The following is a 14,158-nucleotide window of genomic DNA, read 5'->3' on the forward strand; positions in this document are numbered from 1 at the left end:
TATGTATCTATACGGTCTTGACTGGGACATGTTGAGTGCCTTTACTCTTATTATATTCCTGATCAGGTGTCGCTTATCGTGGTTTACGCCTCCCTCAGGTTTTACTTCGCCGGAAACTCACCACATCTTGTCACGTCACAACGTCGTGACTTGTATCGCTTAAACTCGCCACATGTACGGTCCACATGTATGGTAAATATTTTGCTTCCGTCCTTCGTTCGAGGATTCGTCGTCTTCTTGAGATCGTATGGCTGTCCACATGTATGGTAACGGTAAATAAACATTTTACTTTAGTGCTTAGTTCGAGGAATTCACCTGGAAAATCAGAATACAAGATCAGGGTTGCCTAAAGTTTACCAACTACAGGATTTTAAGTTGTCTATACAATGCGGGACTAATTTCAAAAGGGCGATACATCAAAATCAAATTGTTTATTGTTCTCGTCCAGAAAAAAGTGACTTGTTATCTACCATCATTTTTTGGAACTCAAGATCAAGCCTTTCTAGGGATATCTTTATGTAAGACCATCTCTCAACTATGTTATGCTACCGTTTATAAGTAGGTGAGACATATCATTAGGTAGTTGGTTGAAATTTAAATCTCGTCATGGGATCATGAGAACCATAAACTTTTATAACGTACCAATCAATCAAAGGAAAAGAAAAAGGCCAACTTACGACTTTACGTACGTGGGATTATCAAACATTAAATATGTTTCTCCATTCTTCTCTAGTTGAAGTCCACAAACACGAGATACTATTTACTTTAAGCTTTAACCTTTGTTTCGTGGAAGCTCACATACTGGATTACTACAACCGCAACAAATTTGCATTTCCCAATTTGGTTTGGGAATTCGTCGGTGAAAGCAATGCAAGCTTGGAAGAACAACACTACACTATACAAGTGGAAAGCCGCATGAAAGTATGAGAATATGCTTCATTATGCCGCAATAGCATAAGGGGACTGCCCATAGTTCTAATTTGCCAACACTAAGGTCCAATCGAGAGACGTCAATGAAATTGAGATTTCTGTCTTGTGCTTAAATGAAGTCAAAATCAAAATGTCTTTTTCTTGTAAAGTTTTCTTCATCCGTAATAATGATTTACTTTGAAAATATATGATTGCATCATCATCACACGTTCATCACTCCATTTTTAGTGACCGGAATCCCCTCTCTGGGTCTAAAAATAGGCTATCCCTCCGGTCAAAGTTCAAGCTTTATTAACTCTGTCTATCTATTGATTATCTCTATTCCTCGATTAATAATTTTATTTAGACTTTGTCTTCTAAACCGCGGCGGGATGCTATATATATATATATATGTATATTCCAATTTGCTTCCTGCCCACCACTTTCTCTCAATTTCTCTAACAGAAAAAACAACTACAAACCGAAAATAGGTTCTTGAAATTCCTGTGATCAACCAAAATAGCCATGAACAATCCTTCCATTCTCATATTTCTTCGTATCAGCTGGTAATACTCTCTCTCTCTTTCTCGCTTTTCTCATTTCAATTCCTGTAGTTATATTGATTTATTGGATCTTTTCAATGTAATTGATTTTTATTGTTAAGCATTCAATGTATTTGATTAATTTCCATGAGTTTATTTCGTCGGCTAATTTGTGAGATTCTAGTGAGAACCCATTTCTCTACTCATATTAACATACATGTATGAGGAATTTTGTTTGTAGAAGCCATTTAGCTTGGTTTTTTAGCTTATTTAGATATGAGTTTGTGTTTAATTTCAAGTTTCGAGGTGTTGGTATGAAATGAACTACCTCTGTTGAATATTGATTAAGATCTTTATTATACAAGATTTAATGTTCTCTAGTACTACTTTTATCATTATCTCATATACATTTTTGTGGTTCATGATGACTTGATTGAGCAATTAGGGTATTTTACTTTTTTATCTATAGCATGGTTTGGCTAGAGAATTTCTGTTGTTGTTTGATATATGAGCAATTTGATATCTTTTCTTCTGTGTACTATAATTATGAGATATTGATTTTGTTATTGTTGTTGCCATCTGATTATGGAAAGGCTCTAGTGTCTGGGGATTTATCACTGTTTCATGGGCAACGCATGCCGCGGATCTTTTGGAGGAAAATATTTAGACGGGTATACAGAGCCCATAGAATACTCAAGGCGTAACAACAACTATAACGCCTCCAATAATCACCATCACCATTCAGATTCTGATAATTCACCAACCAGTTTCAACTCCCACCATAATCATAGCCCAAGAAAACCTCCAAAAACTTCTTTATTTAGTCCAAGAGGTACCAGTATGAGGAGAGGGTTGGAAAACCAAGCTTACTATGTATTGGGTCACAAGACTGCCAACATTCGTGATCTCTATGCATTTGGTCGCAAATTAGGACAAGGACAATTTGGTACTACTTATCTGTGCACTGAAATATCCACTGGTAATGAATACGCGTGTAAATCTATCTCAAAAAGGAAATTGATTTCTAAAGAAGATTTAGATGACGTGCGGAGGGAAATTCAGATAATGCACCATCTTTCTGGTCATAAGAATATTGTGACGATCAAGGGTGCTTATGAGGATTCGTTGTATGTGCATATTGTCATGGAGCTGTGCTCTGGAGGTGAATTGTTCGACAGAATTATTCAGAGGGGACATTATAGTGAAAGGAAAGCTGCTGAATTGACTAGGATTATTGTGGGTGTTGTTGAGGCTTGTCATTCGCTTGGAGTCATGCACAGGGATTTGAAACCAGAGAATTTCTTGCTTGTGAATAAGGATGATGATTTTTCTCTGAAAGCTATTGATTTTGGGCTCTCTGTTTTCTTCAAGCCAGGTATAGAAAAACAATAACTGTGCGTAACGTAATGCACTAATGTACGCACTTGCATAATTGTCTACAGAAGAAAAGATTATGTTACTGATTGTTTGACAAAACAAACTTGCTGCTCGATATTACTTTCAGGTCAGATTTTCAGTGATGTGGTTGGAAGCCCATATTATGTTGCTCCCGAGGTACTTTGCAAGCATTATGGGCCAGAAGCAGATGTCTGGACGGCAGGAGTGATACTCTATATATTGCTGAGTGGTGTGCCACCTTTTTGGGCAGGTATATTATTTTTATTTTTCTGTTGGCTAGTGGCTTCCCTATGGACTGGATCATTGTGGTTGTTAAGCTAAAACAAAGTTCTTTGCCGAATTCAGAAACACAACAAGGGATATTTGACGCGGTGTTGAAGGGAGTGATTGACTTTGATTCTGAACCATGGCCTTTAATTTCTGACAGTGCCAAGGATCTTATTCAGAAGATGCTTTGTTCTCAACCTCAAGATCGCTACACTGCTCATGAAGTGCTGTGTATGTTTGTCTTACCCCTTCTATGTTAACCTTCCCCGAGCTACATCATTTAATATCTTCAAACAAGTGATAGAAAGCAGACATTTTCTTAGAGACTATGATGTGTTTCAAATATTGGTCTTTTGCTTTTCTTAAGAAGTGTGATAGTCTTTTGTATGTTATTTTCTATTTGGTAAAATAGATGTGTACAGTCATCACTTGATATGCTTTCTTTACTTTCTTTCTAATGTTAGGTCATCCCTGGATTTGTGAAAATGGGGTCGCTCCTGACCGTGCATTAGATCCAGCAGTTCTTTCTCGGCTGAAACAGTTTTCTGCAATGAACAAGTTGAAGAAGATGGCTTTGCGGGTTAGTTAAAGTTCTGGTTTCTTATACTGTGAATGTGTACATAGTACTTATTATCTGCATTCTTGAACTAACTAGAGATGCAAGTCGAGATACCTTCACTAAGCCACATCGTATGCTATAAAGCATCAAGTTTTTTTTAAACAACAGTCGGTGAAATACTTGAGAAAACTATGTTTCATAATCACTGATTGTTGTATTCCAGAGTGCCTACCAAAATTTGGAATAGCATGTCTTTGTATCTTTTTCTACTTATGTTTCCAGTTTTTTCCCTTCTCATACTTAATTTATTTTACTCTAAGATAATAATTTGAGGGGGTGAGAGTTAAGATGTCTCTATGTGTATTGCCAGGTAATAGCTGAAAGTTTGTCAGAGGAGGAGATTGCTGGTTTGAAGGAGATGTTTAAAGCAATGGATACTGACAACAGTGGTGCAATCACATTCGATGAATTGAAAGCTGGCCTGAGAAGATATGGCTCTACATTGAAAGAATCGGAGATTCGCGATCTTATGGATGCAGTAAGACTGCCTTCCTCAGAAAATTTCTTATCTTATGGTGACCGTTGTGAACACAGCTTTGCACTTTATCCAGCTTACTCTTTGTATAATCCCATTTGAGGTAGCATGTAGGATAACTGATAGCTTATTGCGGCTGGCGACCTCATTACTGATATTTTGCTGAATTACTACTGCTTTAAACTAGCATTAACCAGTTATCAGCCTCCTTATGAGATTATTATTCCTACTTCCTACGAAAAAATAAAAACATGGTGGAATGTGCTAGCTAATCAAGCTTATACCTGTTTTAGGCTGATGTAGACAACAGTGGGACAATCGACTACGGTGAGTTTATTGCTGCTACGGTTCATCTTAACAAGCTGGAACGTGAGGAACACCTAGTTGCTGCATTCGCGTACTTTGACAAAGATGGGAGTGGTTACATTACTATTGATGAACTCCAACAAGCTTGTGTGGATCACAACATGACAGATGTTGTTCTTGATGATATTATCAAAGAAGTTGATCAAGATAATGTAAGTTCATTTGGTTTGAGTACTCTGCCCTTCGTTTCATTTTGTCATTTTGATTTCATTTCAAAATACTGTATGATGATGACTCAAGGAAAACTGTGGGCAGATACTAAACGAGCTAATATTTCTCTAATTAACCTAAACTAATGTTCTTGTATGCTTATCTTGTTCAGGATGGGCGTATAGACTATTCGGAGTTTGTGGCTATGATGACCAAGGGCAGTACAGGATTCGGAAGACGAACCATGCGAAACAGCCTGAATTTGAGTAATAGGGATTCACCACGAGCACACAAGGATTCACCACGGTCCCATAGGGATTCACCACGAACCCATAGGGATTCTCCACGAGCACATAGGGATTCACCACGCGCCCCTTAGCTTTCAGTCACAAATATACTTTGTACAGGTAAAATCTCAGAAGCCTTGTATGTCTAGTCAAATAAATGAATCCCTTAAGTTTTGTCTTGTCTGGTAGCTAAGCTAGTGAACTTGTGATTGTGAATGATGTATAGATTGTACAGCAACAACAGAAAGGAGGAAACCGACAGGCAATGGCTTTGAAGAAGTGCAATTTTGGTTCTTTCCCAGCTAGGGAACCTCATGGAAGCTTTTCTGAGAGGAAATTCTGTGATAAGCTGCTTAGCGCTATGTCCCAGGCGTCAAATTGTTGCTGAATGATTCAAAGGTTTTCTTACAAGATTATACAACTACATTTGTGTGTTTTAAGTGTTGTTCTTATTTGTGTTTCCTTGGTTTTTTTGAATTGTCATCAGGACTTGAGTTCTATTTTTGAAAACTGACTCAGAAAAAGGGTTCCAAAACTTTATACAATATGGTTTACTTACCTTGGCCGAAGTGTTGATATACGGCTTTTACTATGTATCAGTCTAATGTACAGTGTGGAGTTTTAGGACAAGCACAAAGCATGAAATTCATTCAATTATATCAAATCGTTAGCACTGTTGTTTAGTGTTTCTACTTCCATATCACTCTTCATCCAACTACATGGTAACTGCTGCAACCAGTGGACTGATTCTGATCCCATGGAATTCCCCCATATCCATGGAGGAGCACACCACATGGGGTGAATGAGACTGTTAACAGCTTTCATGGGATTCTTAAATTTGAGGTGGTGCCTGCCAATAGTGAAAACAAGACTACCTAGTCATGTCATGTTCAAGGTAGAGAGGCAAAGGGCGATATAGGTGTAGAGTTCCACACATGCTTTGTCCCTTGGTGCCCATGGTGTGTACAGGGCGTAAAAAATCTCACCACCACCGACATGCCTATGTCGTCCTCATAACTCTATTACTGCCGACCATATTGGCACTAGGTAGAACCCAGCCAAACAAATTTGTCAATGGCGCATTACTCTATTATTATTAATTTGAGTCAAATTTCTGTGTTATCACACTAAAGCTTCAGCATTTGATATGAGTTGAATAGTGAAACGGAAAAATAGAGAAATTTGATAGACTCTTGATCAAAAGAATGGGATTCTCAACAACATGACACAGAGTTTGAATCTTTGTAAACAAACTCATTTATATAACCAAAAAAATACAATGTAATGTAATGAATATAAATACAACCAGGTAATCTCCTTTCAACAAATGAATACCCTTTACTCTTCTCTTTTTGTATCTTCAGTTCTGATATTCGTGCGTTTCTTGCCAATCAAATGCAGTTCAATTCCGAGATTAGTGATCGACAACAGCCGATTTTTGAATTTCAGTTTACCTAAATCCTTTAGATGTACCACCAATTGGCAACACATATTGTTCAGACCCAACAAGTCTCCTGACCTGACTCTTGACCTTACAGAAAACATGCCTCAAAGTTCCTTTGTTGTGTGACCCAAGCATTACATACTCTTGCTCATCCATCTCGAGATCACTAGCGAAAGTTGGCTTCCTCGATAGCATCCAAGCCCATCCCCAATCCCACCATTTCTTAATAGAAGAACTTCCAGCAACTGCATATCCACCCATGGATGCCGTTGAGAACTTGGATCTGTGAAGTGCCCATGTTGAAGCAACAGTAGAGAATGGTTGTTGAATTGTACTAGTATCCAGTGATGAAAATGACGGTAGTCTTCTACGTAATAAAGACGGTTGTTCTTCGTGTTGTTCTTTTGAGTTTGTTCTTGAGATAGGAAGTGCTCCTAATTTCCTTGTGGCTGTCGGCATAGAAGGAAAGTAACTTTTTTTCTGAAAGCTCCTGCCTTCATAAAGGGAACCCATTGTGCAGAAACAAAATGCAAATATGTTGCAGTGAGAAGAAGAAGAAGAAGAAGAAGAAGAAGAAGAAGAAGAAGAAGAAGAAGAAGAAGAAGAAGAAGAAGAAGAAGAAGAAGAAGAAGAAGAAGAAGAAGAAGAAGAAGAAGAAGAAGAAGAAGAAGAAGAAGAAGAAGAAGAAGAAGAAGAAGAAGAAGAAGAAGAAGAAGAAGAAGAAGAAGAAGAAGAAGAAGAAGAAGAAGAAGAAGAAGAAGAAGAAGAAGAAGAAGAAGAAGAAGAAGAAGAAGAAGAAGAAGAAGAAGTTGAGAGGATGGATAAGAAAAACTTAAGAGCTTAAAACCATGAAAATGAAGAAGCAGAGAAAGATGTGGTGGTGTTTTGTATTATTTGTGATGCAATTCACAACTCTACAACAGGCTGGTTTTATTCTTTGTTTTGGGTCCCAATTTTATTATCAAAATTCAAAGAAATACCTTTAAAATAATATATTTTTCCCATATCACTTTAATAAATTTTGAAGAGCTGTAAATTTTAATGTTGTTGGCATGTCCCTACACACACAAAGTCTCATGAAATGAGTGAATGATGCCTTTCTTTGGGTTCACTCTGTCTTTACTTGATCATGAATCATCATACAGGTTTCTTAATGGCCAGCTGTTTACATTAACCTCTTAATTACCTACTACCAAATTTACTCAGTAATTATACCTCGCCTGATTCATAAAAGATTTAAAAAAAGATGAAAAAGATGTTGCTGTAATACTGCGGCAAAATTATCTGGGTTAGAACTTGACAGCACCATCAATAAAAATGATCCTGTAATGTAGTGGTAAAATTATCTTAGTTGTGAAGTCGATGTCACTGTAATATAGTGGTAAAATTATCTTAGTTGAGGAGTCGATGTCACTATAATACAGCGATAATTCGGTCTTGCCGGCACCAAATTCTTTATCGGTAAAAAGATTCTAATTGAGTAGCAGGTAATTAGCTAGCTACTTGACTAATCAAATGAAGGAGTTCATCAGTAAACTGCATAATCATCAATTAGGACAACAAAACAGTGATACTGAGGTGTAAACTTCATCTAGACCAAAGTGATTAATGTTGTGAGCCTTGTGGCCCGGGGGCTTGATGGGTCCAAGTTCCACCGCTCAATAATGAATCTAGTCTAGATTCTATAAACCTCCACATGCATCTGGAATTAAGTAACAATAAATAATGAGATTATTAACTCTTGATTAATGTATTCTATCATTTTAATAAGCACCAATTGTAGTTGAAATGATTCTAAGATGATTATGTTCTTCTATTCATTATTTTGAGGAATTCCAGTTAGATTTTGGCCTGTGCAGCAGATTCTAAGTAGAAGGTTTTTGCATGTGCCCTGCTCTAACAAAGAGAATAAATAAGTATTAACTAATAATAATCCAATATCTGATTATTCTAACCTATCCTATCGATTTGGTAAATCATGCATAAAGTAAACATCTCCAACATGATTCTTGTTAACTGTAATTTACTAATTTCCAATCATCTTATAAGCACAGAACAGCCCTAAACACCATTGTAGTTTACATTTTATAGCTGTGTTTTAGAAATAAGAAAATTTGGCACGTCCTAAATGAGGAAAACGCTTAAATACACGGAATCAGCCAGGCTTGCATCCAATAGATAAGATGTCTCTTTTTAACGATCTTCTGTCGATTGAGGCATCATTTTTGCTGGCATGGACGAACTTGGACCTCTTCTGGCAGTTTCCAGCTTTGCTGGTTCAAATCCTATTTTTAGTTTGACCGTGAATGATGAGAGTTGGTAAAAAGAGGGTCACTTCACATGGGACATCACGCACAGTCACCAAATTGGTGAGTACTAGTTGCTTCTTACAACTGAATGAAAACTACCTAAAAAGTGAGAATCCAACTTTACATACAAAAGATATGACCTACCCAGAGGTAATTAGGTGCTCCATACACTACTTTTACACACAGACACACACTCGATGCATCTGCTCACTGATTCTTCAACAAAAATTACACAAAACAAAACTCACTCCATTGCAACCGTCTGTGAACAACAAAATTTCAGAATGGAACTAGTTTCATTAGTCAGACGGAGCTCTTCATATTCAACCAACAATATATATTCATAAAAGTGTGAATAGCCAAATTAAACTTGTACATACGTGTATAAACTACGCTGAACTGAAGAGATTCAAATGTTAGAAAAACATTGAAAAAATTGGGTGACAAGGAAGGGAAGACGACAAGGTAGAAACTAATGATCTCATATAACAGTGGACTTTTTACTTAAGAGTACAACATATTCTTATTTCTCTTTTCTCTTTGGTTCTTTTTCGCCGTGAACCAAGTCGTCTAAATGGGGTTCATGAACACTTAAAATACAGTCATGCGGTGAGGGTACAACAATAACTCGTGGAAATATACATGGATGACAATGTATAGACTCAGGAGCAGTAACAGTGCTGACCAGAAAAAACATTATTCATACGGCCAAGCCCTTTAGGCTTGATAATAGTAGCGTCACATCTTCTCTTTCCTCCTCTACACAGTTGAATTGACCTAGGTGATACCAAAAAGAAAAAATTATGAGAACTACATGAAAACAGCTAATTTGTGTGTTTCATTTATGGTAAAAAGTAAGCTCGTTTACAAACTGATTGCATCAATGTAAGTTTACCAGGAAAAAAAACAAAACAAATCTATACATTATTGAAGTTTACGTGTATAACAGGACTTTATGATATGTTTATCTTCCTGGCATTCAGTTAATTGGCGGAACAACAATAATCCTACTCGTGGCAGTAGTGAGGAAATGCTCTATCCTGCTTGATAAAATATTAAAAGCAACTTACCTTCTGATCTCCCAATCTGAAACTAATAAAGCAAGATATAGAATATGCCAACTACAACTGTATACCATATGTCGTTCGTTAACTAACCAGATTCATTAACTAACCAGATTCAGCGATACAAAACAAAGAGATGGAATGCTAAAAGGACATATAAAAGAAAGTTGCTATATCCTGATTAGAAACTAAAAGGAATATAATATTTCCAACTTTAGCTTCATTGTGATCAAGCAGTTTTGGAGGTTTAAAAGTTTGTAAGAATTTTACCTATTCAAGTTGTCGTGCTGTTTCCAATCGTGGCATTGATTTCACACTACAGGTTTGACATAGTCCATCCCATCATGCTTCCTCTTGTTAGGTCTTGAAAAAAAGCAACACTGAGCCCAAGTTTTTTTTTCCTTAACTGGTTGTTTCTTAACTTCCCGGTTAATCACAAGCTCGGACATGTATTGGACGACAGCCTGAAAAAACAACACCTTAGTTAGTTGTTATAAGACAAAATCACTAATTTCTGATTGATTCAAAACTGCAGAAACTTAAGAACTTAAATCCTCAACTGATTCATAACTACAGAAACGAAAGAACTTCACTATCGGTTTGATCCTGTACAAAGAAAAAGAGAAAGAACAAGTTGTTTACCTGTGCACCCTTTTCTGTGATTTGTCTTGGGGGTACTTCTAGAGGATTTTCTTCAGCGCGAAGAACTCGTAAATGGGAAAGCATGCCAAAAGAATCTGGAAGGAACCTTATCTGATTATTACTGATATCCAACTCCTCTAGCATTTCCAAATTACCAATGGACCTTGGTAGAGATCGTAAATCAGCAAAATTGTTGCCTACATTCAATTTTACAAGTGTAGTAGCAAGGCACAAACTCTCTGGAACGGCTTCCAGCTCATTGAAGCTAACATCTAGCTCTTTCAAATTCGGTAGAGATGCCATAGTGGTTGGCAATTGCTTGATATTATTGTACCTAATAGATAGAACCTCAAGTGTCTCTATCCTACCCATGGCTTCCGGTAGTGCTTTTAACCGGTTATAATCCGCCCGGAGCTCAACAAGTGAAGTACAATGACCAATCGTATGTGGAAGTTCTTCGATATTGTTAGTCTCCACATTGAACTTCTTCAAGCTGTTGAGGTTCCCAATAGATTCAGGAAGCAATGCCAACCTATTCGAGCTAAGATCGATCTCTTCAAGCCGCGATAATTTACATATACTGGCTGGTAGAGAAGTCAACTGATTTCCTCTCAAATCCAGAAAGACCAGACTAAAGAGATCGCCAATGGCTTCAGTGAGTTCTTCTATTCTGTTTGAATGCAAATCTAATCTGGTTAATGAAGAAAGGCTTCCGATCTTTGCAGGTAGGACTGTAATTCGGTTCTCAGACAAATCTAAACTGATCAACCCCGTTAACTTCCCTATTGAATCCGGTAACCACTCAACCTGGTCCATTAATTTGTTCTGCAGATTTAACTCCTTTGTACCCTTTTTCGCAGATACTTCAATTAAACTAGCCAGTTTTATCAGACTCAATTTCTCACCACCTTGACCTATTCAAACAATTTGAGCAAAAACAAAAATAAATCAAATGTTCACGTACAATCCATACAAAAGTCCATCACTTATCATAAGAAAAATTCAGCAAAACTCTTACAAGCAATTCATTGGTTCTAATGAGAGCTTAAACTACATTCATTAATAATTCATGGAAAAGCATAGCAATTTTACAAAAATTATGAACTAAATAAACAAAATTAATTTCAAGAAACTTACCAGAAGATATTACTGGTCTGAGAGAAGCATCAACAATCTGCGGTCTAGTACCAATAGGATCAGTACTGTAGAGTGACGAAGCTTTAGCTTTCATATAACTATCATCTCGACTAGTGAGCCTCTCAGAACTACTTCTGGACTCTTTGGCGGTGAATAAAACAGACGAAGGCGAAACCGAAATCGAAGAATCACCCAGAACAGAAGAAGAAGCTGAAGCCGAATTGGAATTCGCAGCAGAAAACCCACTCATAGACCCATTATTCTTAGAAGAATTTGAAGCACCAGGAAGACATTTAGAAGCTCTTTGAACATATTCATCAAACAAACAATGAACACTTTCGAGATCAAGTAATTTAAGAGCTTCTCTTTTCTCTTCTTTGCTTTGAAAGAAAACTAAATTCCTTTGCATCTCTTGTAATACGTAGAACAATTCTTCAGGTACTTGTATACCTTTTTTCTGTTTAGAAATGGCTTCAATTCTTGATTGTTCTTCTTTTTCGACATTAAGTATCAAATCTCTTGATGCTTCTATTTCATCTAAACCTGGTCTTGCTGGTAAAGATCTATGAATTCTCATTATTTCTCCTACTACTCCATCCACTGTTTGCAAATATGAACCCATTTTTTTCAGATCAAATTCTCTATATTTTTTAGTTTTTTCAAAAACAATGAGACCCCAGAGTTTCTTTTATCAATCTGAACCTACACAATCATGAAAAAACTTATCTCTTATGATGACCCTTCCTGGTATTCTCTGATGTTTCTAGAACTTTAAAAACTTCAGAAAAACGAGATAAATACGTGAAGAAACTCCATTTTTCATCTTCTACAAAGAAAACAACACCAACCCAGAAAAAAAAATACAGATCAGAAAAAAGCTTGGAGAAAGAAAACTAAAAAAATGAGATGGTATTTCTAAGAATTGGAAGAAGGAATTTAAATGGAGTTTTTTCTATAAAAACAATTTAAACTGTATATCTGAACAACTCTCTCCTGTAATTAGAAACTACGTTTATACTTTTACACAGTGCTAAAAATACATAAACCCCCCGTTAAAAACAAAAAATAATTAGAAAAATGGCAAAAATATAAACACAGCTGGAATCCTGTCTATGGGGTTTCCTGAATTCCTGTTTCTGTTTTTCTATTTCTGAAATTTCCAGTCATTTCTATTTATTTATTTCTTTTGTTTTCCCTCACCCTGCTCTGCAACTTCGTTTGGCTGGATTCTGGTTTTAGAGCCCACCTTTTTATTATTTTCTTCAGATAATTTAAACAAAAACAAACGAAATACTAATAATTATACCGTCGATACTTAAAACCGTGAAAATAATTAAGACCCACCGGTTACCTATCCATATTAAGAAAAAATTTAATAATAAAAGAAACAAATCTCATTAAAGAAATAGAAATTTAAAGTTAAAACTGTGTTCTAACTGAAATTACCTATTTATCCCAAATCTATACATACGTCGTCATCCGGTTAGAATTCCATGAGGCATATGGCTGCCGAAGAGAACAACAATGACCTTACGCGTAGGGCTGTCAATGGGATACCAAATTTTGTTACCCGTTACCGATAATCCGAGTTTTTATAGGTAATTTTCTGACATAATGGTAATCGAAAATCGGTAACAGAATTTCATCGGTAATTATTATCTTAACGATACGGTATCGGCTGAAGCACATCTGGTTGGTTAACTACCAATATCGATAGTATATAAGGTAATCGGATGTTAATAACAAAATTTTATCGGAAGCTATTGTCTTACAACTTACAAGTATGAAAACTCACACTGTTGTCCAAGGATGTAACTGTTTTTGATTTTTTTTTGTCTTTTTGCAAGAACATGTAACTAAGCAAATTTAGAACATTTGTATGTGTTTACTTTGTGTTTAGAGTGGATTTTGAACTGAAAGCTTCTTATTTTGAATTGAATTTGGGTCTAAAAAATAGGTTATGTAAAACTCTGTCAGATAACGGTATTTATCGGTAATTTTACCGATACCGGATAACCTTAACGAAATAGTATTGGCTAAGATTTTGAGAATTCTATCGGAGATTTTCGGTATCTGAATCCCGATAACGGTACCAGCTGAGCTAGTTACTGTTTCGGTACGTTCCGTTGACAGCCCTATATGTGACCCCAACCCCCAACCTCGTCGTGCATAGGTTTTTCCACTGTCGTACATGCGTGTTCTTGCATGGGTATTATTTACAGTCCTTTGTAATTACTTATTGCTAAAAAAAATTGAAAACCAATTATTTGGAAAATTTTGGTTTTTTGTTATATAAGAAAGCAAAATTCACCGTAAGAAGCTCATCGAGTTTCGAAATATTAGTACATTTCCCTAGTTAAGGTAATTTTTCCTACTGCAACAATGAATCAAATTTATACATTAGCTGGGAGAAAATTGTCAAAATTGCTGACTAAATTTAATATCGCTTTCATATCAACAAGTTTTTGAATAGGACTTCCAAAAGAGTCGTTGCTTTTAAATTTTTATGTCATAGCTTGGGTTACATTCCAATTAGCAATTAGAGAGTA

At 36.3% G+C, this 14,158-nt stretch overlaps 3 protein-coding genes across 5 annotated transcripts; 1 reads left to right on the forward strand and 2 right to left on the reverse strand.

Moving 5' to 3' along the window:
• The first annotated feature begins 1,033 nt into the window (after positions 1-1,033).
• LOC113299053 (calcium-dependent protein kinase 26-like) lies at positions 1,034-5,687 on the forward strand. 3 transcript variants are annotated; one of them, XM_026547985.1, is made up of 8 exons: positions 1,034-1,475; positions 2,045-2,826; positions 2,956-3,099; positions 3,195-3,347; positions 3,581-3,696; positions 4,046-4,213; positions 4,504-4,728; positions 4,899-5,105. In XM_026547985.1, the coding sequence occupies exons 2-8, from the start codon at positions 2,076-2,078 to the stop codon at positions 5,103-5,105; spliced, it is 1,764 nt and encodes a 587-aa protein (XP_026403770.1). In that variant the 5' UTR covers positions 1,034-1,475; positions 2,045-2,075. The 3 variants fall into 3 exon arrangements, with proteins under 3 accessions (XP_026403770.1, XP_026403776.1, XP_026403764.1); XM_026547991.1 differs by lacking the exon at positions 1,034-1,475 and adding an exon at positions 1,527-1,551; XM_026547979.1 differs by lacking the exon at positions 1,034-1,475 and adding an exon at positions 5,240-5,687 and having other exon boundaries at positions 2,076-2,826; positions 4,899-5,133.
• A 776-nt stretch (positions 5,688-6,463) lies between these two features.
• Positions 6,464-6,970, reverse strand: LOC113350151. Its single transcript, XM_026594245.1, has one exon. The coding sequence runs from the start codon at positions 6,968-6,970 to the stop codon at positions 6,464-6,466; it is 507 nt and encodes a 168-aa protein (XP_026450030.1).
• Positions 6,971-9,082: 2,112 nt separating this feature from the next.
• On the reverse strand, positions 9,083-12,874 carry LOC113299071 (plant intracellular Ras-group-related LRR protein 4-like). Its single transcript, XM_026548003.1, has 4 exons — positions 11,610-12,874; positions 10,473-11,386; positions 10,101-10,294; positions 9,083-9,543 (listed from the first exon to the last, which is right to left on the reverse strand). Exons 1-3 carry the CDS (start codon positions 12,229-12,231, stop codon positions 10,142-10,144), a joined length of 1,689 nt encoding a protein of 562 aa, XP_026403788.1. The 5' UTR covers positions 12,232-12,874; the 3' UTR covers positions 9,083-9,543; positions 10,101-10,141.
• Positions 12,875-14,158: the final 1,284 nt, after the last annotated feature.

Source organism: Papaver somniferum, chromosome 1 (assembly GCF_003573695.1).
Source record: "Papaver somniferum cultivar HN1 chromosome 1, ASM357369v1, whole genome shotgun sequence".
NCBI classification, from domain to species: Eukaryota; Viridiplantae; Streptophyta; class Magnoliopsida; order Ranunculales; family Papaveraceae; genus Papaver; species Papaver somniferum.